This window comes from Fundulus heteroclitus, chromosome 9, assembly GCF_011125445.2.
Source record: "Fundulus heteroclitus isolate FHET01 chromosome 9, MU-UCD_Fhet_4.1, whole genome shotgun sequence".
Lineage (NCBI taxonomy): Eukaryota > Metazoa > Chordata > Actinopteri > Cyprinodontiformes > Fundulidae > Fundulus > Fundulus heteroclitus.
The window spans coordinates 25,135,577-25,162,236 of NC_046369.1; the positions used below are offsets into that span (position 1 = coordinate 25,135,577).

The following is a 26,660-nucleotide window of genomic DNA, read 5'->3' on the forward strand; positions in this document are numbered from 1 at the left end:
GATCACAAACATTTTAAGTCAGAAAAAAGCAAAAAAAAAAAAAAAAAAATGTTGAAGAAGATGCCAAATATTTTTCTATATATTGTAGCTGTCAATCTACAGAAAGTGATGATCGTGCCTGACAAGATGGCAGAGAAAAGAACATAACTACTGAGAAGGATATTCAGAAAAGGAGCACGGAATATAATAGAAAAAAATAAGCGCCAAAAACAATTGAAATGATATCCAGAAGATCCACTTTATACTCTTTACAGTAGAAGCATACAGAAATACTATGTTGTCGATTTATACACTTTAATGTACCTTTCCGAGAAAAAACAGGTAGCGACCCATCAACCCGTTTGTTTAAAGAAGGTTCTTTGTGTTGCTGTCAGAACTCATACCATCTCAACGCTAAAGAACCATACATTTTTCAGGGGCCAGACACATTTCCGGCCCTCCACCTTAGAGTCAGCTGACCCGCTGTCAGGGCCCGGGGGTGAATCAAGCTCTCTAAAATAAACAGTGGAGACCTGGAGAAAGAGAATAACAGCTGTGGGTATTAAAGAAAGCTGTAGTCATTAAATGCAGCAGTAGGAAAATGGAGCTTGTTGGTCACTGTGGAAGATGGCTCTTTTTGTTATTGTTGATGTAGCTTTTTCCTTTTGACGAGTAATCATGTGTGGGTTCTGCTACGTCCCAGCGTTCCCTGACTGTGCCCACAAATCTTTTAGATTACGTGTATCAAGGTCTGCAAGAGGTTAGCCGCAAATCACTTTTTTTTTAATATCCTCTAAACTGAAGGCACAAAAGTCGTAAAAGGTCTGTAGCCAGTTAGGTTGTCCTCTCAGGATAATTTTAAAGATTAAAGACTGAAGGTGATTTAATGACTTTTATGAGCTTTCATTTCGCTCTCCCACTTTTTAATGGACATACTGGACTTCCTTATAATGTTCAGCCCACATAGACTGAACATTTAGCTAATTTTTTATATTCTGTGCTTGAGGTTGGGAATGCATTTAAAGCAGGAGGAAAAGGGGCTACTCTGGAGTCTCAGCAGAGCAAGCATCTTTCAGTACCAGCTGCTCTTCATCCTTAGGCAGGGGTCGAAGATGCAATCATTTCTCTGCTTTCAGGGTCTTCTCACCACCGTACAAAGCAGGCACCTCGGTGAGAGTCATGCTTTTTATTTCTGCCTGCACATTTTTTTATTTCTGCCTTCCCTTCAACACCACACAGTAACAACCATGTATGAGGAGCCAGAGAAAACAGACAGGATGCCTCCACATTCACCTAGAAGCGACGCCCTGACAGAATGTGAACATGGTATCTGAACCTGAAGGGTTGTGCACCTGCTAAGATGCCCCATTTGCATTGCCGTCTGCAGGGAGCTGCCTATTCCCCGAGACTTCACCTCAGGGTCAAGTTGTCTGCAGAGACATACATGTGGCTCTACTGCTGCAGTTGTTAGAAAAGAGGTGGATGGGAGGCTAATTAGCAGGAAATAATGGACTTCTTTGGGTTTTGATGTGAGTAGGGTCACTTCTTAAATGTGAACTGGTCAACAGAGATGACTATTGACTGTCAGGAGAGTTCTTAGAAAATCTGAATCAAGAAATGACAATATTCCAATATCCTACTGGATAAAATTGGTTGGATTATTTCAACAAGAATTAGGGACTTTTGTAGACCCAATTGAGAATACGTTCGCAGTGAGTGAATACATGACATTGTCTAATCACCTTTGAATGCATAAACATTTCACTTTAACAATGGACAAGCTGAAATCAAAACTATCATCAACATCTGCAACTCATGGTTTGATTGCATACTACACTGTAATGTAAAAAGCATGTGTTGTTTTAGTTAATAAGCTTTCTAAATACATGATCACTGTAAGACTCCTCTCAAAGAAGGAACATGAATGGTCTTGAATATTCAGGCCTGCTGTCAGAACGTTTTTTTTTTTATTTAAACCCCTATGTTCACTTAAATGTGTGTTTAAGAAACATATAGCTTTTGCTATAATTGAATTTGGTTTATGTATATGCTGCTGGTTCAAAACACGTCATTGTAGAGCACTTAAAAAGTCAATTCTATCAAATCAACCGGTCAGACTGGTCAAAAAGTTTTCTAAGAAAACCCAGCAGACTGCATTAAGTCATTGACTTGCAGCAATCTCTCCTCCTGGATGAGCATGTAGCCAAAGTGGACAGTCGCTTGCATCGAGTCATTTACTTTGCAGCAATCCCTCATACCGAGCATGCATTTAGTTACAGTGGACAGGAAAAAATAACCTTTAGCAGGAAGAAACCTACAGCAAAACCAAGTCCAGTGTGAACTCCCATCTGCCATGGCCAACTGGGAGTCAGAGAAGACAGAGCAGACATGAAAAAGAACACACAAGCACTGATCCAGGAGTACTGTCTTTGTTAGCGAAAAGTAAAGGTAATGGCAGTACTGGCTTCTTGTCTTGGAAAGAAACACAGGTAAGCAGATAGGTTGTGGGTCCGTTTTCAGGTCTAGATGATGAAAGGAAGCACTAAAAGTTAGTTGTAGTACAAGTTCAGCCAACAGCTAATTTATATGAGAGAAAAAAGGCTAAACACGGAAATACCTGCATCATCTATAGGAGAACATGAAGCTACTGGCAACTGTAACTCAGCCGATGCCCACCTCCAGCAAGATGTCACAGCTGAACAAGCTAGATGCTACTATGAAGAGAAAAAGCAGAGAGCGAACAGAAGGTTAAAAGCTGAAATGTCAGCAAATAATACAAAATTGAATAGTAATAGGAGAATGTAGCAGAGTGAGGGAAAGTGGTATTTATATCATCCAACAGCCTAAGCATATGGCAGCATAAAAACAGAGATAATTCAGAACAACCTAAGCCACTCTAACTATAAGCTTCATCTAAAAGGAAAGTTTTAAGCTTAGTCCTAAAAGTAGACAGGGTGTCTGCCTCACGGACCAAAACTGGGAGTTGGTTCCACAGGAGAGGAGCCTGATAGCTAAAGGATCTGCCTCCCATTCTACTTTTAGAGACTCTAGGAACCACCAGCAGACCTGCAGTCTGAGAGCGAAGTGCTCTGTTAGAAACATACGGGGTAATCAGAGCTCTGATATATGATGGGGCTTGATTATTAGGGGTATTGTGCCATTACACACTGTTTTAAGGTATTTTGTGTTTATTAAATAACCCTGTTAGATATTGTCCTGGGAATATCAGCCCAAACATCTGATATTAGGACAATAGTTAAAAGAATGGTTCGAGCACCGGTTCCTTGGTACATGTTAAAGTCTCACATTTATTTGTGGTTTACAATGTACAATCTGATTTTATATTCCTCTTGGCTGAAAGCACAACAGGGGCATCATATGCAACAATGGCGCAGGAGTTAGGGAGTTTGTCCTGCAACTTGTAGGTTGCCAGTTTGATCCCCTGCTCAGTCTGTCTCTGTCGTTGTGTCCTTGGGAAAGACACTTCACCCGATTTGCCTGCTGGCGGTGGTCAGAGGGTCCGGTGGCGCCCATGTATGGCAGCCTCACCTCTGTTAGTCTGCCCCAGGGCCGCTGTGGCTACTGACATAGCTCACCACCGTAAGGGTGTGAATGTGTGAATGGCTGACTGTAGTGTAAAACACTTTGGGGTCGTCGGACTAATTAACGTGCTATACATGCTATATGACAGAAGAGTTTCAAATTCTGTTTCAGATTTAACAGGGAGCCAATAAATGGAAGCTTAAATAAGAGAAATATGATCTCTCTATTTTATTTTCATCAGAACTGCTGCTGCACCGTTTTGCTTTTAACTGCATTTTCCTACTGATAGAAATAATTACAACAGTCCATCCTTGAAGTAACAAATACATGGACAAGACTTCAGCATTGAAAAAAAACTGTTCCTTCCTAGTTTTTTTCCATTTTATTTTTGAAAGGCAAGTGGTCATAATCCCAAGAAAAGTGATATTTAAATTCAGCCTATTTATTTCGCACGTCTGTTTATCCTGGCACCTTAAGCAGTCTTTTTTGTTACAACTGTTTCAATTTTTTCATTTTTATCCTTTCTGTAGATATAGGGAAATTTAGGTAACTCTTTTCTCCAAGTCCTATCGTGACTTACGGAGATCAATACTCATCTGCCTTGCTTAAAAGGAATGTATTCTCGTATTTTTTATGTTAAAGCGTGGGTTAGAGGAGGAGGCCTTTTATACGCCAGGGAAATGCACATTCCTGAACTACTAATTTATAGTTTCCTTATCTGATAAACTTTAAAAAAGTAAAATGATACCGGTAAAAGCTTTTAGAAAAAACAATTTTCAGTACTTCTTTTTCCCCAACTGAATAAATGTACTCAAAGTAAAGGTTAGTGTGAAACTAAGCCATATATAATTAATTATTACTAGAGGTTTCAATAACAGCAGAGGGTGCTGAATATTTTTTCAGGGAGATGCAGCTGATAAGCCGTCCAGAGTTTCAGGATGTCGTTCACAGACATTTTTGTTCCCCTTTTAGTTTGCAAACAAATCATAGTAATTAGAAATCTGGTCATTTCGAACGTATAATAGGAACAGCATACTGAAAGAATTATTCATTAATTCAGTAAATGGAAATATTCTTCCATCTTGACCTTGCGATGCCTTATTAAAATGCTTTTGGTAAGCTGTAAATGCAGAAGTCAATATCATCTTTCAGCCCTCAGATAATTTGCCACTGGGTTGTATGTTACCGATACCTTATGTTGTGAGCCTCCAGTAAATTTGTAGCAGGATGTTGAAAATGAGATTCCGATAAACTGTGTAACGTGGAAGAACCCTTGCAAAGTTGGTCAGCTGTTATTGGATAAAGGATCCTTTTTGTGATCTCGGAGCGAAGTGACGATGGAGATCAGAAGGTGAAACAGTGTAAAACAAATGTGGAGTCAATCAGAAATGTTTGATCTATTCCCAATACACCTTAGACTCTGCAGATTAATAAAACAAACATGAACTGAAGCAAGTGGTTTTCATTAGAGGGTAATTGTTCTACTCCTTTGATTGTGCCCAACATCGTTCCAAAACTGCTTCTTAATGGTGATGGATTTCTTGTTGAAAGGGTTAAGGGTTAATCATCACTCCATTGGTCTTCAAAGACCTAAAAGCGCAGCTGGAATTTGAGCATTTACTTTCTAAATCCTCACTTCAATGTGTTGTGGGTTATGATGGTTTAAATTTTTTTTTTTTCTTTTTGGGTAGGGGGGTGCTAAAATAAACCATGTGAAATTTTATTTGGATGGTCAATATGAACAAGGTCGAGTGCTGTTCTACAGCTGCAAAATAGAATTTCTATTAATTCTGGCAAAGAAGGCAAAAACCACCCTGTGAGGAAATCTATACAAATCAGATTTTCATGATTTTGTTTCACATCCTTGAAATTTTTTTATTGAATTTACAATCTAATGCTTTGTTCCTGAGTAAAAAAGAGGGTGTGGGTTAGGGTTAACCCTTATCCACTAATCTTCTACCCAATCAGCTGGTCCATTAAAGCAGAGGTATCAGTGAAGTAGTAACAGATGAAAACCTTTAGGCAAAAAGCTGCCACAGCTGGTAGGACTGTTGTGGCACTGGCGCTCACAATTTGAAGCTGAAGTGACGTAGTCCATCACATCTACAGAAACCTTCCATTTTTACTCTCATAACTGATAAAAAATATGGAAAAAATCATTCAAATAAATTAATCTTTTGCTGCAGTAACATGACATTACAAAGATTTAAACAAATTTTAGTTTGAGTACATTACTTATTCAGGAAGGAATAATATCTCTATAACTTAAGAGGTATTGGTGCCTGTATGATAATAATTTTTTTGATAAATTTCAGTTTTTTATTCCTTTCTTTGAAGTCAGAAGCGTATGTACCTTTAATTACTATTTGGCAGAACTGCCTCAGTTTTAGTTTTTTCAGACAACAGAACATATCTAAAGAAAATAAAGATCTTCATCCCTGAGTGCATTTGCAAATTGTAATCTGACTTTTCATGCTGCTTTTGGACTGATGGCTTCTTCCTCTCTGAGTGGCCTTTGCGTCTCTGTCGGTACAAGACATGTTCCACTGTGGATAGTAAGCACCGTATCGGAAATATAGTTTTTGTAGCTTTATCACAAAATCTATTTTGTCCGTCATAATGGCAAGGACGCGTATTATTAAACACATAAATCAAGCTATATGACTTGTGCTTAAAAAACAGACACCACTGAAACAGTATTAGCAAAGTCAAATATCAAATTCTGCCTTTAAACCTTTCAGAGTAAAGCATTTAATATTTAAATACAAAGAGATTAACGTCTCAGCAGTAAAGCATTCAAATCACCCTATCTCTGAAGATGAAAATGTCTATTCCAGCGCCTGTGTAGATCTTTGTAAATCTGGAAATACCAGCAAGAAAAAAAAGCTATGGTCTAAACTTCCCCATACCTACAGTCAGAGCAACAATTTAAACCATTTAACAGTGGAACTGTGACAAAAAAGCGCTAGATGAGGGCCTGGGTTTAGCTTGCCACCATGCATCGCAAGGATTTTGGTCCGAGAGGTAAAAATATCTCTAAAGGTCATTGTTGGAGAATTGAAGCAAAATTTTGCATCTTGAGAGCACAAAGTCTCAACGTTTTATTACATTCTTCTTTTTTTTTCCACCAGAAATTTAGATAACTGTGAACGGTTCTGTGTATCAGAAACCTGAAGGAGGCACACAAATTAGATTTAGACCCCATCCATGCTGTTCCCCTCATTCTGCCTCCTGGTCTGCTTTTACAACCTGGGTAATGAACCAGCAAAACAAAGTTACAACAGCGCCTTTCCAGTGAATGTAATCAGTTTTCTTTTTCTGGAGGTCTGATGAAGCCATTTGGAAAAATTCAATAGAACAAATAACGAACACGGTAATGAGTCGAACAATAAAAAAAATCCCCTCTGAATGAAAGGCATAAGCTGATAGACTTCATGTGCTGAAATCACAAAGTTCTCAGTCAGGACCGTCACTGCAGCTTCCCAATGCTCTGTGAATAACACCTTCAATAACACCATCTCAGTGACTGTTGGAAGTGGTTGTAATTAATGCAGCACTCGCTACAGTCTGTCCTCGTTTGTTATCCATAACCTTAGTTTTCCGGCATATATTTGAATATTTTATTTGTTGACACCAAATGAGCTCTCTGCTATGAAGTTGTGGTGAAGAGATCTTACGAATGAAAATGAGATTTAATCACCTCGTGGTTGAGGCTGTAGAAATAAACTCACTCTGTGTGTAAAGACTGCCCTCTATGGGTCCCACACGTCAGCTGCACTCAGGTTGGACCTCTCATGATCTCACATCTGACTTTTCAGAGCACCTCCATTCATTTTGTTCTCTTTCCTCTGCCTGATACCTTGACAGCCAAAGAGATCGTGCTTAGTCCTGACCCAAAAGGCAGGGTTGTGGGTTGTTAAAGTCATTAGGGGCACATGTTGGTCATTTAACGACTCAGACATCATGTGAGACGGTGCATGACAAGAATCAAGGCGCCGCTGGCAGTGGAGTTGACTGCTTTGTGTTTTGTGTGTGTGTGGTTTTTTTTAATTCTGCTGTTACTTTTGTGCAGCAATGATCATTCCAGTTTAGCACACGTGGCCCTTTTTCAATCCCAAAGTAAACTCTGTTATCAGTTGGATGCACTCAGACTGCGAGTCCTGACCTGAAAGACTCCTTCATATAAAGGTGTTTACATTTCCCACTCCGCTGAACTGTAAATTGTGTCGGTGTGTCACATCCTCAGGGTGGATTCGCTTTTGTTGTTGCTGAGAGAATTGCTCAGTCTGATGTGCGGCGGGGTGCTGCGTTTGGAGAGTTTACCCAGACACTTGGACACTTTGTTGAAAGAGGATCTTGTTGTTGTTAGTTTTCTCTTCCTTAAGAAAAAAAGGTTAGCTGGGAGTATCAAGAAGTGCTCTCTTTTTTCTTTTCATCAAACCTTAAGTGAAATAATCTCAACACAGTGTTGATATTCCAGAGTCAAAGAGCAAACATGGTGCTGTGCGTGTTTTCACTAAACAAAGGGAGCGTAAGCAGTCAAGTCACTGCTGCACACCACGTGGAGCTCCACGGAGTATGCCACTGATATTGTCTTTGCAATGTGCACGCTATCAACAGAGCTAAGGACTATGTATCAGCCAGAGATAAGACCAAGTCATGGCTTTGCAAGTCACAACCAATTCTCAAGTCTTCCCACCAAAGTTGCCAGTGAAGTGTCAAGTAAAGGCAAGTGCTTATGCTTAGTAAAATCACTCTATTACTTCTCCAAATTGATTGGATGTTGTATTATATTAGGAATTAGGAATTGTAAGAAAATACTATAAACTCAATGGAAATCAGCAAAGCTTGATTTTGTAAAGTACAGTAAAAGTTCTTGGAACTAATGCATTCATATACATAGGCAATTTGTATTCTCAGCTTTGTCCAGAAAATGTTTTGATGATCCCCCAAACCTTTTGGGAGGTACTGATGAGATAAAACCAGGACATTTGGAAAAATGTGCATCCTGTTACAGCTGACGTCAAAGTGACGCGACGTTTGCTGTGTTATGACTCTAAGTATGACGATCGTACTTGAAAGAGTTGCTAAATTAAAACAATTCCAGAAACAAGAGTTTAAAAATAAAATATGCATGTTGGGTTAACTTCTCACCCCAAAATATTAAATGAAGAAGTAAAAATTATCAAAAATTTCTCAAAACAAACTAGTCGGTCTCTGATTTCTAAACATAATTTATTAATCATTTGTGTCTGATACCAGATAGTGACATAGTTATGTAAACAGTTGCTGTGTTTTATTTTATTTACTTTTTTTAAAAACTATGCTTATGAGATGAGATATTTTAGGTTAAAAACATACAATGTGTTGCCCTGCGATATAGGCGACCTGTCCAGAGTTTACCCAGCCTCTCGCCCATTGACAGCTAGAGCACCCCTCACGACCCAGATAGGGATAAGCGTGTTGGAAAATGGATGGATGGCTGGATGGACATACAATTTGTTCAAATTTTTTATATACCTTTCTAGCATCATAGCATTTATTAAGGAATGCCAAACTTATTTAATTTAGTCTTCAACAGTTGATTCCACAACTTAGTACAGCATTAGTACAGTAATGCTGTCGTTGCAAAGAAAGGCTGTCAAAGGTTTTATATCAGTTGGGTCTGTTTCTGACATCTCAAACAATGAGATTACATGGAGGTTAAAAGTAAGGGTACAAAGAAGTGCAAGACCTGTAAGGGGGAAGTAAGAAGAAGACTTTCGACAGAAACACAAAAAACATAGCCAAATTCTCTACTGTAGACTAGATTAGATACACAGGCGCTTAAGTAACGATTTATAAATGTCGCAGAAACCTCATCATAAAGGAAAGGATCTCTCTTTTCCAACATAGACAGCTATAGCACCAATTCATAACAAATATCATCTCTAGACACCTTACAATGCAAACAAACCCTGTATGATGGGAAGTAAGTCAAACCTAATAGACAGACCAAGCTCAAGTACATTCCAGTTTGGTCCTAGATATGCCAATGCATTCAAATTCAGTTTATTAAGCCAACTGGTAAAACGAGTATCAGTTTATTTGTGTTTCTGCAAAATGATTTGCAACAACCCCTCATTATGTGCAAGCAAGTGGTGAAATGAGTGACAAGGCAACCTACTGTAAATATGCTTTGCAAGATGTCGAAAAATCCTGTCTGAGATGTTTCTGTCCCATAGTATTCATGTTTTAACATAAACATAATATCTGTGTGCTGGTGTGTTAGTAGCAAGGAAGAGAAAAAAAAAATGCCCGTTATTGTCTGTGGTTTGTTAAATAAATGTCTTTTTTTCATTGACACCTTTGTTAAGCTTTATTTTTTAGATAGGGTTTCAAACCTTTTTCCCCCTTGTCATATCCAGCTTCATGGCAAACTGAGATTTGTGTTCTCGTTGTCCTTGTCATGCAAATCATACTTGCTTTTCCAAGGGCTTTACCAAGACGCTCAACTCTTGAGGATTTATTTTATTGCTCTTAAGGTATTATGCAAAAATTGGTGCCAAACATGACAGGGGGCTTCTATCTTCTTAACAGTCGTTGAAAATCAATCTAACGTTCAAATATTCTAAACGTAACTTTAGCTGTGAAACAGAATTGCACATTTATGATTCAGGGCTCTTGTTTTTGCCTATTTTAACTGATTAAAAAAAGCTTTTTCTTAAATTCAATAAATAAATAAATACATATCTGTTTGATTAACAGTACTTTGCACAAAATGTAGTGATAGGATGAGATCATGTAAAGTAAGAGTTACAGAACTTGAACTCTCAATAAAGTAACACCACAAATATGTGAGCCAGTGATATACTGTTTACTTCAAAACAGCCCTTCATGTTCTCTGAAAATAAGGTTCTCATACTTTTCTGTTTAAGATCCCCAAAGTAACAGTGGCTTGAGAAGCTAATTATTATTGACTGAAATAAACTGACCTATTTAAGGTGTCTTGCACAAGTATTCAAACATATTAAACTTTTAAAATATATTTTCACATTATATTGTCAAACCTCAATGTATTTTTAGGATTTTATGAGATAGACCAACACAAAATAGTCCCACAGCTTACACCCAGTTTGTGTCAGGTCCTGCCACAGATTCTTATTTGAATTTAGGACTAGGCCTTTCAAACACATATATTTTTTCTTTCTTTTTTCTATTCTTTTTTTTTCTTTTTTTGTTATCTAAGCCATTCCACCAAATTCGTTTAGTGTCATTTTCATGCAGAAAGGTCAGAGTTGTCCCATGTTTACCGGCATCTGGCCAGCTTTCGTGCGATCCCAAATTTCGCCGTCCGCCACCACGACCACTCCGTTCAATCTCAGCGTGATTTGCAGTGTTAGTTTTCTGCCACAAATAGTGCCTTGCGTCTTCATTTTGTTTTGTATATGAGCGAAGCTAGTAGAGCTATACCCCAAAGGTTTCCAGAAGACCTGCGGATACAACTGCAGCAAAAGCTGGCTCTATTGACCAAGGGAGGATTAATAAATGCATGCCACACTTTACAGATTTGAGCAAATCATGAATAGTTTTCATATGCTCCTTTATGCCGGTCTAAAATTCACTGAGGTTTGTGGTCATAAATTCAAGGCATACAATTAAGGTGCATTGAATGCCAGGTGGGGCTTGTTGTCCAAAAGTTGGAGCTTTTCTGCTAATGAACACATTTTTAACAAAGAAATCCAATGTATTCAATGTATTTACATGTAGCTGGGCATATCTGTGGTGTATCATTATTCTAAAAAGCATCAAATTTAAGGTTTAGTGTCGTATTGATAGTGAAGTGAAGCACGCAGAGGCGGTTACAGGAAGTAGCAGCCTGGGAACGATGGGTGTGGTCTTCGTGCTGTGATTTAATTGGCTGAAAGTTGGTGAAACTACACAGGGCCCCGCCCCCCGGTCAGCATTAACTAGTTGCTCAACATTTCTGGTGAAAAGTGCCCTGATAAGAGTGCGATCGGTTCATTGAACAGCATTGACGGAGCAGGTCACTGGAGGGCAGAGAAGAACGGGTCTGTGAGAGAGGTCAGTGGTTTCTTTCGCTGCTCTGTTGTGCTTTTAAAGCCCAAGAAGCTTGACTGACCACCTGTTGCTAAGCTAACCTTAACAACCTCAGCTTCTGTGACAAACAGGCAGTTTCTGCTATTTCCTTCCCGATCAGCTGTGTTTACTTGTATTAATATGGCTCATCTTGAGCTGTGAGCTTATAATGGATAATAAAGCGTGGATTTAAACTGGACCGATGTTAGCCGCAACCAACAAGCCTGTTTCCTCATCTGGGCTAAAGTTCATTAGCCACAGAGGGAGAAACGTCACAGGGAAACTTTATCTGATGATGAGTTCCAATAAATAGCCTGAGATTTTTTCTTAATGTATTTATTTTTCACCAGATAATCTTTGGTGTTTATAATAAAGGGTTTTACACCAAGCTTGGGGTAATATTTTTTTCAGACGGGTGTTCTTTTAAACTTGTGATTTTCTAAAAACTCTGTGTTGCCTCAACTTGTGTTAATTGTATCCAGCGAAGTCTCAATTCCCTTTAAAAATAAAAACTTCACTCAAGAAGCGATGACTTCTTGAGTGATATCCTGCTATAACCCTCTCAGATTAACCTCTGAGCTGCTACTGCTATTTTTTTAAATCTATCTATCTATCTATCTATCTATCTATCTATCTATCTATCTATCTATCTATCTATCTATCTATATGTCTATATGTGTGTGTGTGTATATATATATATATATATATATATATATATATATATATATATATATATATATATATATATAATGTGGATAATATAAAAGTATAGATTTTAATTGGCAAAAGTGTTTCAAAAGAAAAGCATTCAGATGAAAACATTAATTTTTGCTGTATTCTATATGATGGTTCAAAGCCCCTGTGTATTATGCATTTTTGCTATTGATACAATTTTACAATCAAAAGAAAATAGTTTTTAATGGAGTTGCACCGATCTGGCCACTAATGATGTGCAATTCTCTCTGAGGTCTGAACTGTCAATTCCAATTTCCTTCATGAGGGTCTGAAGGCATACAAACTCATTTATGGAAACATTGTTTGAATTCTAAAACTAAATCTAACAAACGTTGATCATGAAAGGATAAAATGTGCTGCAGGTTCTTTGAAGGGGGAGGTGTTTTTTTTTTTTTAAAGTGCACAGAAAATATAGAAATGACAGGATTATCCCCACTCATGCATCAGGCTACTGGTTTTTAAACTTAATCTAATCTTCACCCATTTTAAAACAAAAACTAACCGTGTTAAATAACCATTGATGTGTTTACAGACAGTAAAAAGTGAGAGTATTTAGTGTCGATACCTTTATTTATTAACAGGGGGGGTCTGGATCTGACCTGCAGATCACAGTAAAATAGGTTTTTGTAAATCCTTTCCAGATTGCTTAGTATATGGCCTGAATTAAACACTTTAACCTAAAAACTAAACAAAAACCATAACCTTCTGGTTAGGTTATTTAAGTTACTTTGTCTTCTTATGTCAAACCCATCTCTGCCCCTTTAACTCCATGGTTTATCAAACTGTGGTACACAATCTGGTGGTCCCTGATGTACCTTTGTTGGTACTCAGGGGAAATTCAGGAGTTAAATGATTTGTATGGTTTGTTTGAACCAGTTGACCAAGGTGTGCTTGAAGCAAGTGAACCAGGAACGAGTGCTGGTAGCCACTTATACTGTAGCTAGGAATGGGCACTTATCATATGATTTATCACTGGGGAATAAAAAGATTATCCTAGGAGTCGTTGATCCTGTGATAATAACAATGAAGCCTTTTTGGTGTTGTTTGTAGAGTACTAAACTGTTAGTATGATTGAGATTGCCACCTTTCTCTGAGCACAGTTGTGGTGTACTGTTTAAGAACACAGCTGCGCTACTTGATGTAGTCTGTGCAGTAAAATAGGGGTTGTGACAAAAGGCAGCTTTTAATTTCTGAGCATTATTTGTTTTTGGGAAGATCTGACTGTATACACTTATAAGTTAGATTTATTGCCAGGACACTTTTCGTTGTCACTATTGTCATGTTCTCAATAAATATTTGTATAATAATATTGTGAGTCTGTGTCGCCCATCTGAGTGCCTCTGGGATTGACATGAGACCCGACTAAAATGTGTCCCGGTCCAAAGTTTGGAAAGCCTTCAGATTCTCTAATGGATGTGATGAGTGACTGAGCTGAGTACGGTTAATAGAAGCGATGTATTTCTCTGCAGTTCAATATATATATATATATATATATATATATATATATATATATATATATATATATATATATATATATATATATATATATATATATATATATATATATATATATATATATATATATCTCAAAAGTGAAAGTGGTGTCAGCTTCCTACTTAAACAATCATCTGTGTTTGTTACTAATAATCTTTGTGTTTGCCTTTCGTTTCTCCTCTGAGTTCTATGCAGGAGGAGGCCTGCCATGGCAAACATCTCTAATAGCGCTCCTAATCTGTATCAGCCTTGAAATCAAAGGTCGTGTTGAGTGTTAGCCTCAGTTGGAGTGTAGCAGTCTCCTTCTTTTAGCAGACTGTGTTTGTGAGGATCTTTAAAACTCAGTAGGAAGAGGGTTGGCAGGATTTCCGTGACTCTTTTATGGAAATCAGTTGTCAGAATGTCAGCGGGCTGATTTATTTCTGAGTGAATTATTAAAACGGGCCAGTTTGCATTGCGAACGTTCACTTTTTTTTTTCTTTTTTTTCTGGCTGTCTTTCACATATCAAAAAAAATTATCTCAAGTTTATCTCATGCTCGACTTTGGAACTGATAATCAGACTTTGCTTTTATAATAAAGGCTGTGAGGATGTCACCAGCTGACACGTTGACGAAAGCCTGTTGCTCAACCATGGTGTTGCAATAAGTTGTAATCTTCTTTCACACAGAGCCCAGAGAGGCTGTCGGAGCACCGCGGTTTTGTGAAAATATCAAGGAGGATTTTTTTTTATTCCCTCTTGACATCTAAAATATGTGAAATGATCATCAGCATCTCTTTATAAAAGTCAGCCGACGCTCCTCCTGTCAGGTGGGTGGAACGGGTCCACCAGAGCGTTTGCTTCAGGATGATTACAGGTTGCAGCCGGTCAGCCCACTCTTTCTGCTGCCAGTGCTTATTTTCCAGCAGCTCAAGCTCATGTCCTTCTGTGACTTATTTGTCAGATGCATCAGGCCGAGCCTGTCGAGCAGCTGGTAACGGTGTCCCAAGACAGGTGGAGTCCATTTATGTCTCTGTGTGCCATCTGGCGGAGCGAGAAACAGATGTCATCCACATGTTCTGGCCTCCAGAGGTACATGGGAGGGGTGGTTTTTGCTGCAGATGCTCCCCTCATCCCTTTCCCTTGCTGCTGCGATTGGTTGCGCAATTAAGCCAATGCGTAACCTTTAAGAGATCTTTCTGGTTGCTGTTGGACAGCAATGCTGAACTGATGCGACGGCCGACCGCCCGGTGCGGAGTCGAATCAAAGTTCAATCAGAAACCCGCTGCTGTAACATATCGGCACACAGATGCAGACAGCTGTTCTGGCACCAGTGGTTAGGTTGGATAAAAGACTTAAAACAAATGATGATCCTGTGATATTTTATTGCAGAAGAATACCGTGACGCAGAAAAAAATTAGAAAAATCCTTTTTATTGGACTTGAATCCACCTATTCAATGAGGGAAATATCCCGTTATTGACAATTGATTATCTCTAGACAAAATAAATAATTTTATAAGAATTTGTACCTTTTTAACAACTCCTTTTTAAATAAGTGTCACTAAAATATCTTTTTTTAAGTTGATCAGAGTTTTTAGGTATTTGTGTTTTAGTAACCCAAGACCTGCTATTTCCCAAATGTGACGCGACACACAGGACCGTTTCTTTTAGCTACTGAGACGGACAGGAAGCCGTATTTGTCTTGCCACCACGCACAGTAAGCAAGATGGTAATGAATGTTCCATACAATTTTATATAAACGTAAAATGCAGGAATTCAAAGTTGTTGTTTTTTGTTTTTTTTTTTTAATCTGTTGTCTTATTATGCTACTACAATAAAATTCCTTTACCAAAGATGCCAGCGGATTGGTCTGCATCCGTAGCCATGGGTGTTTTTAGGGTCTGAAAACACTGAGGGGCTTTAACGACCTCATTTATAAGTAATTTCAAATTACAATGACATGGGTTATGTTGTACCAGTTCTGTGTCTTGACTGAGTTTTGATTGAATGCAAGTTATTGTGAATCAAACGCATAGGTATGTGAATTCCCCTTGGGGAATTACTTGGTTGGTTAATTGGTTGAAGTGAAGGATGAAGACACACAGAGTTTACGACTGATGAAATAAAACATTCGCTGAAGGAGATGACGACAGCTTTTAGGATATTTGGGGAAAAAAATTGTTTCAGTCTTAGTCAAATGGTAGATCCTAAAACACATTTATTTTTATTATAATGAAAGCTTTTTCAAACATTTGGTAAAATGTGTTTATATAAATATCATTTACATAGACCCTTGACCTTTCCTGGACCCTAATATTTCACCCCACTATCAGCATTAATATTTCAGTTATTAGGAGCTATATACATAAAATGGTTAAAGTACTTTAACACATAATAAAACAATGTAATCCATTCCTAGTAATTAAAAAATACTGTAGGATTACAAATATATTTAAAAAAAATCTGAACTCATTTTCAGTAATAATTCTGCCATTTTAGGTTTTGTAAGAATGCAAAAATGTTTGCAAAAGTTTTGAGTGGGAAATATGAGCAATACATTTATGACAACTTGGGGCAGAGAAGAAAAGGAATGTGAAGCGAAAGGAAGGAAGGAGAGAAGAGAGAGGCATATTTTGGCTCTTACTACTAAGTTATATCCTGACTTAAGTCGTCCCAGCTTGTCCCCAGTTCGCCTGGACCCGCTCGATCGTGCAGCTAATTAGTCAATTGTTATTATAAAATTATGTCTTTTAACTCATAATGCATTGTGTTAACAGCATTTTTCTTTACCAGACCAAAATAAATTCAGGTATAGCTTCTTTATAAAGGACTGTTTCATTGTTTTGTTTTGTTAAGGCTCTGGACTGCATTTGAACATCTGTAGTGTGAAATCAAATTTCTTAGACTGGTCAGACCTGGACAATCGGATTAATCGGCTCTGAACAGAGATTCCTAAAAACAACTTGAGCTGTATGAAAACTTTTTATTCTAGTTTAAGTGAAAAATGGCATTTTCAAAGGCGTTTTCTTTCAGCATTTGGGCGACCTTTAGATTAAGAGAAGCTCACAAACCGCAATATACAAAACTAGGCATCTTCAAAACTAGACCGATTCTCTCTTTCGGAACTTCTTTCTGACACAGTGAGAAGACTTGAATTGTTTGTAGTGGTAGCGCCGTGGCATTGTTTCAAAGCAGTTTCATCCTTGTTGCATCATTGCGTTGACTAATGGATTTAACATGGCTGAGTCTTCTTTCTGCATGCACTCAAACCATCTGACAGGACAGCCAGTCCTGCAAGATAAAGTGTACCGGCCACCCTAACAAAGCCTTCCAGAGTGGGAGCCGTGTTTCATCATGCACTCGCTGTTAAGTGAGGTGAATCTCAATTTCTGACTCTATGTATTCCGTGTCAGAGATTGAACCCAGCAGTCAAAATGGCAGACAGCGGGAAAACTAATGAGGCTGGAGCCGCGGCAACTGAACCGGCTAATGGAGAGCAGCAGGTGAGGAACACAGAGACCCGCCGTCACACCTAATACAAATTGTAATTTATTTTTACACTGGTAATACTTTGCAGTCGGCATAATGACACGGCTAAATGTAAATCAAAGCGTAGGAAATTAAGACTTGCTCCAGAAAATGGTGTATTGTGCAATTTTTCTAAGAGAGACCCCCAATGTTTCTCTCCTGGTCCCAGAATGTCGTGACGAGAATGAGCCACTTGCCCCTGGTGAGTTCAGCCTGCGAGGCCGTTTCCAGCGCCTACAGCAGCACCAAGGACAACGTGCCCCTGCTGAAGGGGGTGATGGGCGTCGCCGAGAGCGGGGTCCGAACACTGGGGGCGGCCGCCAGCACGGGCTCCAAACCTGTCTTGGACATGATCGAGCCACAGCGTAAGGTTCCTCTCTGGGCCGAGACGTGGCGTGACGTAACGTCCGCGCAACGGCGGTTCCTGCGTGTCCTCAGAAATCTGCCGTTAAAGATAAATGGGAAGCCAGTTCAAAAGGAAACCGTGTGAAATGAGCGTGTGGTTGGCCTATTTACCTCAGGGCTGCGGGATCATTTTCAAAATGTTTCTGGCAGCTGCTAAAAACAGACTTTCCACCTATTTTCCTCCATATTTCTATGAGGCTCTTTGATGCTGTTGTGCTGTAAACACAAAACGGTATCTGTTCACTCAATAAGTCCAGAGTATTTTTTTTTCTTTTTTTTTTGGTGTGTGTAAACTGCTATATTGGCTCCTATTATTACATTTCAAGTGAGCTTCTCTCCTGCCTGTCATTTTAGTTGCCACGGTGAATGAGTACGCCATGAAAGGACTCGATAAGGTGGAAGAGAAGCTGCCGATTCTTCACCAACCAGCGGACAAGGTTCGGGAAAACCCGCACAAATTACTTTATTGTTTCCATCCGGTTCTTTTCTTCTCCTCCTTTGAGGAGAAAGTTTATAAACCAGCACACCATCTTCGCCTGAGAGGCTGTAGTGAAATCTATGCGTGTCAGAAATGAAGAGGTCTGCTGAGGCTTTTTGAATAGCAGTTCAGGTTAAGGTCTGGACTTTGACTGGACCATGGAAACACCTTGATTCTTTTCCTTTTCAGTCATTCTGTGTTTGGTGGTGTTCATGGGGTCATTGAGGACGCAGTTTCAGCCAAGCAAACATTAGATTAATGATCCCAGTGCCACCGATATGCTTCACAGTAGGAATGGTGTAAAGCAGGTGAGGGAGCAGTATGGTTTTATCCAGGCATGAAGCTTGGGATGCAGGCCACATTTTTTTTTTTTTTTTTTTTTTCCTGGTCTGTCAACCTCTGATGCGTGTCTTTGTGAGATCCACTAGGCCTACCTTGTCGATCTGGCCATTCCACCACTAAAGCTTGATTGGTGCAGTGGTTGTTTAACAATGGTTGATCTTCTGGGAGGTTTTCCTTATAAGAGAAAACTGGGGTCCTGTCTTAACCATAGATTATGTGGATTTCTCAGTTTGGTCTGGCAGCCAGATCTAGGAACAGGCCCTGATGGTTCTGAATCTGAAAATTGGTGACCATAGTGCTTTCTTGGATGTTAAAGGGTAACTCACCCCCTTAATCAACTTTGTTTGTGCTAATAAACTGTTAACATGGTTATTATTAGTACTGTCTACATATCTTAGTGGTTATTTTGACAATTTACTGCATATTTATTGATACCCTGCTTTTGTGTCTAAAACCGTCAGTGTGGCACCCTCCTAGGGTTTCGACAGTGGTCTTGCGTTGAATCGGTGTTGCTACTGGTTCAAAAGTTTTTGTGACGTCAAATGGAGAAACTGACGTGTTGTTAGCTCTGCCGCCGTGGGGTATGAAAGCAGCTCCGTCCTGTACCTCTGTAGCGAGCTGGAGTTTGAATAGCAAGTTTGTCGGTCTGTCTATCCATCTATTTATCATTTATCTATTTATCCATCTAGTATGAGATTGGGCAGACTAAGACCGGTACGGGGGTGAGTTACAATTTAAAAATTGTTTAGTTTCCTTCTCCAGATGTGCTTTGACACATCTGGCCTCTGAAGTCTAAAGATGACTCTTTTGGCCCTTATTGCTTGTTTTCTTTTATGATATGAACGGCCAACTGTGAGACCCTTTTTATATAGATGTGTCTAATTCCCAACTTATGTTCAATTGACTGAATGTACCACGAGTCTCTAATCAACTTGCAGAAGCGTTTCCAGGAATACCGGAGGAAAATCAAATGTATCTGAGCTCAATTTTGATTTTCATAATAAAGGGTGTGAATATTAATGTATTTAATATTTTTTTTGCTTTTTACACATTTACAAAAATGTCTGAGAATATGTTTTAACCTGTCTATGTGGCGGTTTGTGTAGCTATTAAGAAATCTATACGCCAGTTTGATTTGAATGTAACAAAATGTGGAAATAAATGATGAAAAGGTAAATGCAGTGAATCCTTTCTGGTAGCGCAGTTAAAAAAAAAAAATCATGATTAAATGCTACCATCTATCGTTTTATCTTCATTGTTTTACTGAACATTTAAATCAACCTTTATCACGCTGCTTCTTTACCTTGATGTGGAGTGAGTCCTTTCGGCTGCTCCCTTATTCAGGGGTCGCCACAGCAAGTCAGTACAGAACAGACTTGGCCGAGTTTTTTACGCCGTATGCCCTTTCTGATGCAAACGGGATTTGAATCTGGGTCTCCCCGTATCAAAGGAGAGGACTCACACCACTGAGGGACTTGCTTCTTTACCTTAATGATTATCTTAAATACTGTATGTGGGCCTAGTTTAGTTGTCCTCCCTTTTTTTTTTTTTCATACTGGAGCTATAACAGGTTTAAAATGGCTATCGCTTTAAAATCCCCTAATCTCCGACACCTTGTCTCTTCATTACTCCCCCAGGTGGTGTCAGACACTGTAGGTATGATGTATCAGTCGGTGACGGGGGCCAAAGATGCGGTGATGGGCGCTGTGATGAGCGGTGTGGAGCTGACCCGGGCGGCGGTCAGTGGAGGCATCAACACCGTCATGGGCACCAGGATGGGCCAGATGGTCAGCAGCGGGATGGGCCTGGCCCTCAGCCGATCCGAGGACTGGGTTGATCAGAACCTGCCGCTTACCGAGAGGGAGCTGGGTCAGTATTAACACTAAATAAAGAAATCGTAGTAATTCTGTTTAAGAACAAGAACCGATGATTCCACATGTCTGCCCCCTGCAAAGAGGAGGCCTCTGATGGTTTGATGCAATGACATCTTAAAGAGATAGATGAGATTTAACTGGATTCAATTATGCTGCAGGCTGATGTCATGAATGGTCCGGGCGCTATTCATAGAGAGGAAGCCGGGACATTGCAGTGAACTTACCCTCTGTTCTCTTGGCCCATATTGTGCCTGTAATTTCCAACACTTACAGCTTTGACACCTGCTACTGTTACAGTATGCAGTTCTGACAACTTGCAATACTCCAGGCTCGCCTTCATGCTCATCAACTGAGAGCATCGACTGAGAGCTATGTTTGATTGTACAACAGCCTCAGAGATTTTAAAAAGACTAGAAGTTGTAATGCATTTTTCTTTAACCCACACAGTTTTAAGTAGTATATACACAAGTTCAAATGTATACTTCCAACCCCGCTAGCATTCGGTTAATCGTCATTTAGCAGGTTGCCAAAAATACAAATTTTTGTAGCCATTAACAAGCCTCTGGTGTTGTTCATACTGGTTATTTGACAATTCTCTTCAGAAATGATGGACCTCATATAAATGGTGTGCTTTGCAAATTTTGGCTTTTTAGGCATAGTTGATACATTTTCAATAGGGTTAGTGTCAGTGCCTTTCCATCTGCTAAACATCAGCTTCTTTAATTCACGTTAAGGCCTATTGTCTTGTTGAAACACATCGGTCCTCGCATTTCACCAGTTGATTTGAGATGTAGTTAAAGAGTCTGGAGTAGAAAGTAGAAAACACAGTTGTTTCCAACATTTTACCTTCTTCCAATAGTAACGCCGATTTCTGTCAGGGATTTGTTAATAACTTATTGATCCCAGTGATCTAAGGATACACACTGCAGGGAAATGCGACCCAAATCCGATCTTTTTGCCCATATGGGATCCATATCCGTCTTTCTCATAACAGTGTGAACGGCCCAATTCCAAACTTTTCACCTCCCAAAAATCCATCAATCTTGTGGCACTTCCATATGTGGTGTGGTAGTATTATGTGGTAATACTAATCGTCTTGCTATGATGTACTCTTAAAATTGTCGGCTCCCAATGCCCAACAACTTTCTAATAATAACGAGGAGACATACTGGCTGATATCTGTTTTTTTTTTTGTTTGTTTTTTTTTGTTTTTTTTTTTTTGGGGGGGGGGTTCAAGTTTTTTTTTTAAACGAAACATTATTGAACACTTGTAGAAACAATTACATTCACCATTACTTCTGTAAACAGTGCGCTGTTCTGTGACGTCTCCTTTCGTCATCTGGGCATGTCGGTCGCTTTGCGGTCTTGAGCCGTTCAGACAGCAGTATAATGGCGGTCAGGTTTAATAGTAGTATGAACGGCCACCTCAAAAAAATCCGATTTCAGCAAAAAATCGGAATTGAGCATCAACACCTGTAGTGTGAACCTAACTTTTCTGGACCAAATCATGTCTATATTTACGAACCTCTGCCAGATGGGGGTGCTTGCTCATCCACCATGTTTCTCCACGCGGGATTGTCCGTGTAGGTAGGAATTTTCCCAGGTGTGCTGAGTGGAAACTTTTGACCGCGAGGAGGGGTGTCGTGTGGAAGCCAAAAAGATGTACTATATCTGCTCGGACATCACAGATGTGTCAAGCGTAAACCAGGCTTTAGTCCTCCACATCCATTATTCCACAAACTTGTTGTGATCGCACTAGTAACATTGCGCGCGCCGTCCCCCAGCATGATACAACCACCCCCCATACTTGGTAGCTGGTATGGTGGTCTTGGAGCAATCATAATAGTTCCATTAATTAAAAACACCCTCAAACTATACCGTGGATAAATGTTATATACCAAAATGTTTGTGTTTTTGGAAAATCTGCAACATTAGGAATTCAAAAACTCTTGCCAGCATTTAAAGTGTATAACAGATGCTGAAATATCCACCTGCTTCCTCAAATAGGAAGTGATTCAGTTTTTTTTTTTTTTGTTTTTTTTTTTTTTTGAATTAACCAGTAGAGTTTGTCCTTACACAAGCGATCAGAATCACTGTTTAGGTAGGCTGGGTTAAAATAAAGGCACCAATATAAGCTGTTAATGCAATTAAAGTGAAGACGCCTCAAATCAAATTTGATAAACTGTGATAACTGAAGCGACACCAAATACACCTCTGATTTCCCATTAGCCTGAATATAATTACGTTTTAAATAAGTCTCCTGTGAACATCAGAATAGGTTCATTTTTTGACCATGTTTACTGTCAATCTCAGCATCTGCTTTATGAAAAGAGTTGTGGGGGGGGGGATCTGACTGTGATTCGTGGGGAAGGGAGAAGGAAGGGAGAAAAAAAAAGTCAAAATGTTTTTAAATTAAGATTTGGGACGAATTGAACAAGAAGACTAAACCAATATACTACTTATCAGAGATTCTGTGATGTTCCTGATATATTGATGTCATGGGCAGGGCCCTGTTTGCTCAGCCTCGCTGTACAAAAATAAAAGATAATGATGGTGGCAATTACAGATCTTATTTTATTGCATGCATTTAATTCCTGCTGTGGGGATATTGAGTATGAACTGTTCATTTTGCCAACACTATTAAAAATGTGATTCACAGTACTACCTTACATAAGTAAGCATTAAATAAAGCCTATGACTAAGAGATTATTGCATTTCCCTTATAGCTGCTGTGGCTGAGCCTACCAACATGGAGGTGTCGACCGCTTCGGCCAACCCCAGCTACTTTGTCCGTCTGGGGAAACTCTCTGCCAAGGTTCAGGAGCGAGCTCTGGAGCAGTCCCTGGTCCGTGCGCGGAAGGCCAGGGATGCCACCTACGCTGCGGTGGCTCAGATTACCAGCACGCTGGACCTGGTGGAGAGCGCCCGTGCCAGTCTAGGCACAGCAGGTAACCAGATAGCCGGAGCCCCGGAACAGCTGCTGCAGCGCTGGGCCGAGTGGAAGCAGAAACGGGAGGGAGAGGGACTGGCTGAGTCGGAACCAGATGGGTCCAAAGATGTGTCTGAGGTCAGGATTTAAGCATTCAGGGGTTTAACTGTCTGAATATTATTTATATATATATATATGCTGACATTAACTTTGTACTAACTTTTAACTTAACCTTAGCCTGGATTTTGACTTGAAAGTTTGATAACCTGATTTTAATAGTCTTATCTTATTTATTTCATAATTTTTTTTCACAAACTTTATTACAGTTTACATTTTATATACATTACATATTCCACTGGCTTCCTTAATACTTCTTGTAACTGTTATATTTCTGTGTTTTACATATTATATGTTTTATTATCAGCTTGTCTGAAACCCCCCTACTGACTTCCTGCTACTACAAACTGCAATAGAGCATGTTGTATTAAAATGTTAAATTTGCCCGACTCCCTCACAGCAGCTGGAATCTCGGGCTCTTTCTATGGTGCGAGGCCTGAGTGACCAACTGAGGGCGTCGTGCTCAAGCGTGGTTTCCAGTGCTCAGGGCCTGCCAGGGACGGTCCAGGAACAGCTGACCAGCGCGCGGGTAGCTGCCGAACAGCTGCAGTCCTCTCTTGGAGACGCCAGCACTCTCACTCCCGTGCTGCTGGAGCGAACCCGCCACCATCTAAAACAAGTAAACTTTCTTTTTATTCTTTTTTTTTTGTTCAAGCCGTCTTTGAAGTACTGTTTTTGTATTTGTCAAATAGGGTACGAGACAAACCTAAATTTATTAATTAGGTTTGTTTAGTTTTTTCCCCCCCTGCTTTACATGAGTAAGTCTTCTGCCATCTCCACACAGTCTCAAAGAGATCTAACAACTTTACCAAAAAGGTTGTTGGGTCTATGGGATACGGCATCACTGCAGTTTAGATGATTATGTAGCTCAGAACATAATGTTTTCTAAATCCTAAAATCTTTTTTAATGGTCTGATGTGATGTTCAGATTTTCTGAGAAGCTGAATTTTTGGTTTTCACACTGTGCACGAGATAAATCGGGGCGACTGTGTCTTGATGGGTTGAGTAGTCGTCTGGCAATCAGAAGGTTGTGGGTTTGATTCCAGCTTCCCCTTGCCACATGTCGATGTGCCCCTGGGCAAGGCACTTAACCCCAAATTGCCTACTGAGCTGCGTCTCGGTGTATGGGGAGTGTTGGCCTAGTGGTTAGAGCAGAGTGCTTGCACTCAGAGAAGGATACAAGTACCCGGTTCGATCCCCAGCGCCTGCACTCTGGGTCCCTGAGCAAGACCCTTAACCCCAGATTGCTCCCCGGGCGCCGCACATGGCAGCCCACTGCTCCCCAACGGTGATGGGTTAAAAGCAGAGAACAAATTTCGTCGTAATGTATGTTTCAATGTATGTTTCAATGACAATAAAGATGATATTACTATTAAATCTTTGTAAAATAACTTTCACTTTTTGAACTTAATTGATTAAACAAATTAATGTTTTGATGATATTCTAAATTTCTTGAGGTGCGCGTAGACCCTGAAGTGTACAATCAGACTCGGCATATGTCTGAGAATTAGTATTTCTTATGAGGAAAATTAACCTGGAATTGTAATTAACGAATTGCTATTGGTATGCGTCTTTCGTAGATTCAGCATTCACTGGATGGCGTCATGGAGTATCTACTGCACAACACACCACTCAACTGGCTGGTGGGACCTTTCGTTGCTCAGAAGACTGAGGGTGAACAGGAGGAAGTGGCAATGGAGCAGGCTAGCCCGAACAACTAGAGCTGAAGATTTTCTGTGCCAACTGAGACGTTTTTCAGTATTTGGAAATGTTTTTTTTTTTTTTTTTTTTTTAAATAATCCGACTTGAAATACTCCATGATGTTCATTTAATCACATCTTTTCTTGATGCTTTTAAATGGAACTTACAGTACATAGAACTTAACACTGAAAGATGGGTTTCCTTTATATTTCTTACATTTGCACTTCTTTTTTTTTTCCCCTTTTTGTCAAGTATTAACATACCTTTTATAGGAAGGCAGTTTTGTAAACATTCATGTCATTCCAACAACAGAACCAGGAACAAGATAGAAGAGGGATCTATAGCATATTTCTTTTGTTGTAGAGTTTATAACGTTGATGGTTATGTTTCATGTAAATGAGCTGTCATTAAAAAGTATACCATTTTAAACAGATCACTGCCTCTGTGGAACTCTTTAATATGTAGTCTGTAGTGGTATTGTCGGAGGAGTGTTGGACTTTTTAGCCTGTCAAATGTTTGGTGAAAACACTTTGCACCGACACAAACAACAGGGCGACACTGGTGAGCAGACACAAACACAGTGGTTACAGAGCATAAGCAGCCCGTCCCACGCCCGTTGGATCGCCTATGCTTGAATCCCAGTATGCATGCTTTGATGGGCTTCTGCAATGTCGCAACATTTATTTCCATCACGAGTTTCATTAGTTTTTGCCCAGGAGGGGGATCAGACTGTGGCGCAAATTCTTTTTCAGCTCCTACCAAGGTTTCTCAATGGGGTTAAGGCCAGTCCAAGTGGGACAACGTCTCATGCTCTTTGAGCTACTCGTTTACGATTTGAGCCCGTTGAATGTTGGCTTTTTACGTCTTGCCATATGCAGACCACAACTTTCCATTGCTCCTGTCCAATCTTCTTTTAAAAGTACTTCTGTTGCTCTAGTGGCCTTTATTTGAAAGAGACAGACAAGGAATGGTGTAGAGAGAGAGAGGGAGAAGACATGCGGCAAAGGTCCACGGGTCAGGAGTCGAACCTGAGACGACCATGTCAAGAACTGAGGCATGGGTACATGGATTGACACACAACCACTGTGCCCCTGGAGTCCAGTCTTTATGCTCCCTTGGAAACTGAACCCAGTTTTTCCAATTAGCCTTACTGATCAGTGTTTGTTGTGTTTTATTTTATTTTTTATTAATGCTACACAGCTGTTTAGTCTCATTCCATTGAGTTCCCCTTACGTTGTGATTGTGGAAATACGCTTGCTTTCACTATTGAACATTTTGTGTGAGTTCTGTTTTGACTATATCGCACATTTAAGTGATCTTGATAAAGATAATTTATCTTTTTTTTTTCAATCACATTTCTTGCACAAAGAAGATGGAACCTTCCAGTTTTTAGCAATTAAGACCATTCTTAGCCCACTATTAGCAGTTTCAACAATATTGCTAGATGTTTTCCTTGCTTGATGTAGGCACAAAGTGT

At 39.6% G+C, this 26,660-nt stretch overlaps 1 protein-coding gene across 3 annotated transcripts; it reads left to right on the forward strand.

The window, feature by feature from the left end:
• The first annotated feature begins 11,435 nt into the window (after positions 1-11,435).
• plin3 (perilipin 3) lies at positions 11,436-25,616 on the forward strand. Of its 3 annotated transcripts, none has more exons than XM_021317642.2 (9): positions 11,436-11,586; positions 14,773-14,900; positions 17,223-17,312; positions 17,507-17,702; positions 18,097-18,179; positions 20,200-20,431; positions 23,163-23,503; positions 23,883-24,101; positions 25,063-25,616. In XM_021317642.2, the coding sequence occupies exons 2-9, from the start codon at positions 14,883-14,885 to the stop codon at positions 25,201-25,203; spliced, it is 1,320 nt and encodes a 439-aa protein (XP_021173317.1). In that variant the 5' UTR covers positions 11,436-11,586; positions 14,773-14,882; the 3' UTR covers positions 25,204-25,616. The 3 variants fall into 3 exon arrangements, with proteins under 3 accessions (XP_021173317.1, XP_035997212.1, XP_012720238.1); XM_036141319.1 differs by having other exon boundaries at positions 23,886-24,101; XM_012864784.3 differs by lacking the exon at positions 14,773-14,900.
• The last annotated feature ends 1,044 nt before the right edge of the window (positions 25,617-26,660 follow it).

What these genes read in the sequence shown, in the direction of transcription:
- plin3 (XM_021317642.2), top strand. An exon ending in GGACATGATCGAGCCACAGC is followed by an intron (nt 17,703 to 18,096) that starts GTAAGGTTCCTC and finishes CTGTCATTTTAG; the next exon opens with TTGCCACGGTGAATGAGTAC. An exon ending in GGTCCAAAGATGTGTCTGAG is followed by an intron (nt 23,504 to 23,882) that starts GTCAGGATTTAA and finishes ACTCCCTCACAG; the next exon opens with CAGCTGGAATCTCGGGCTCT.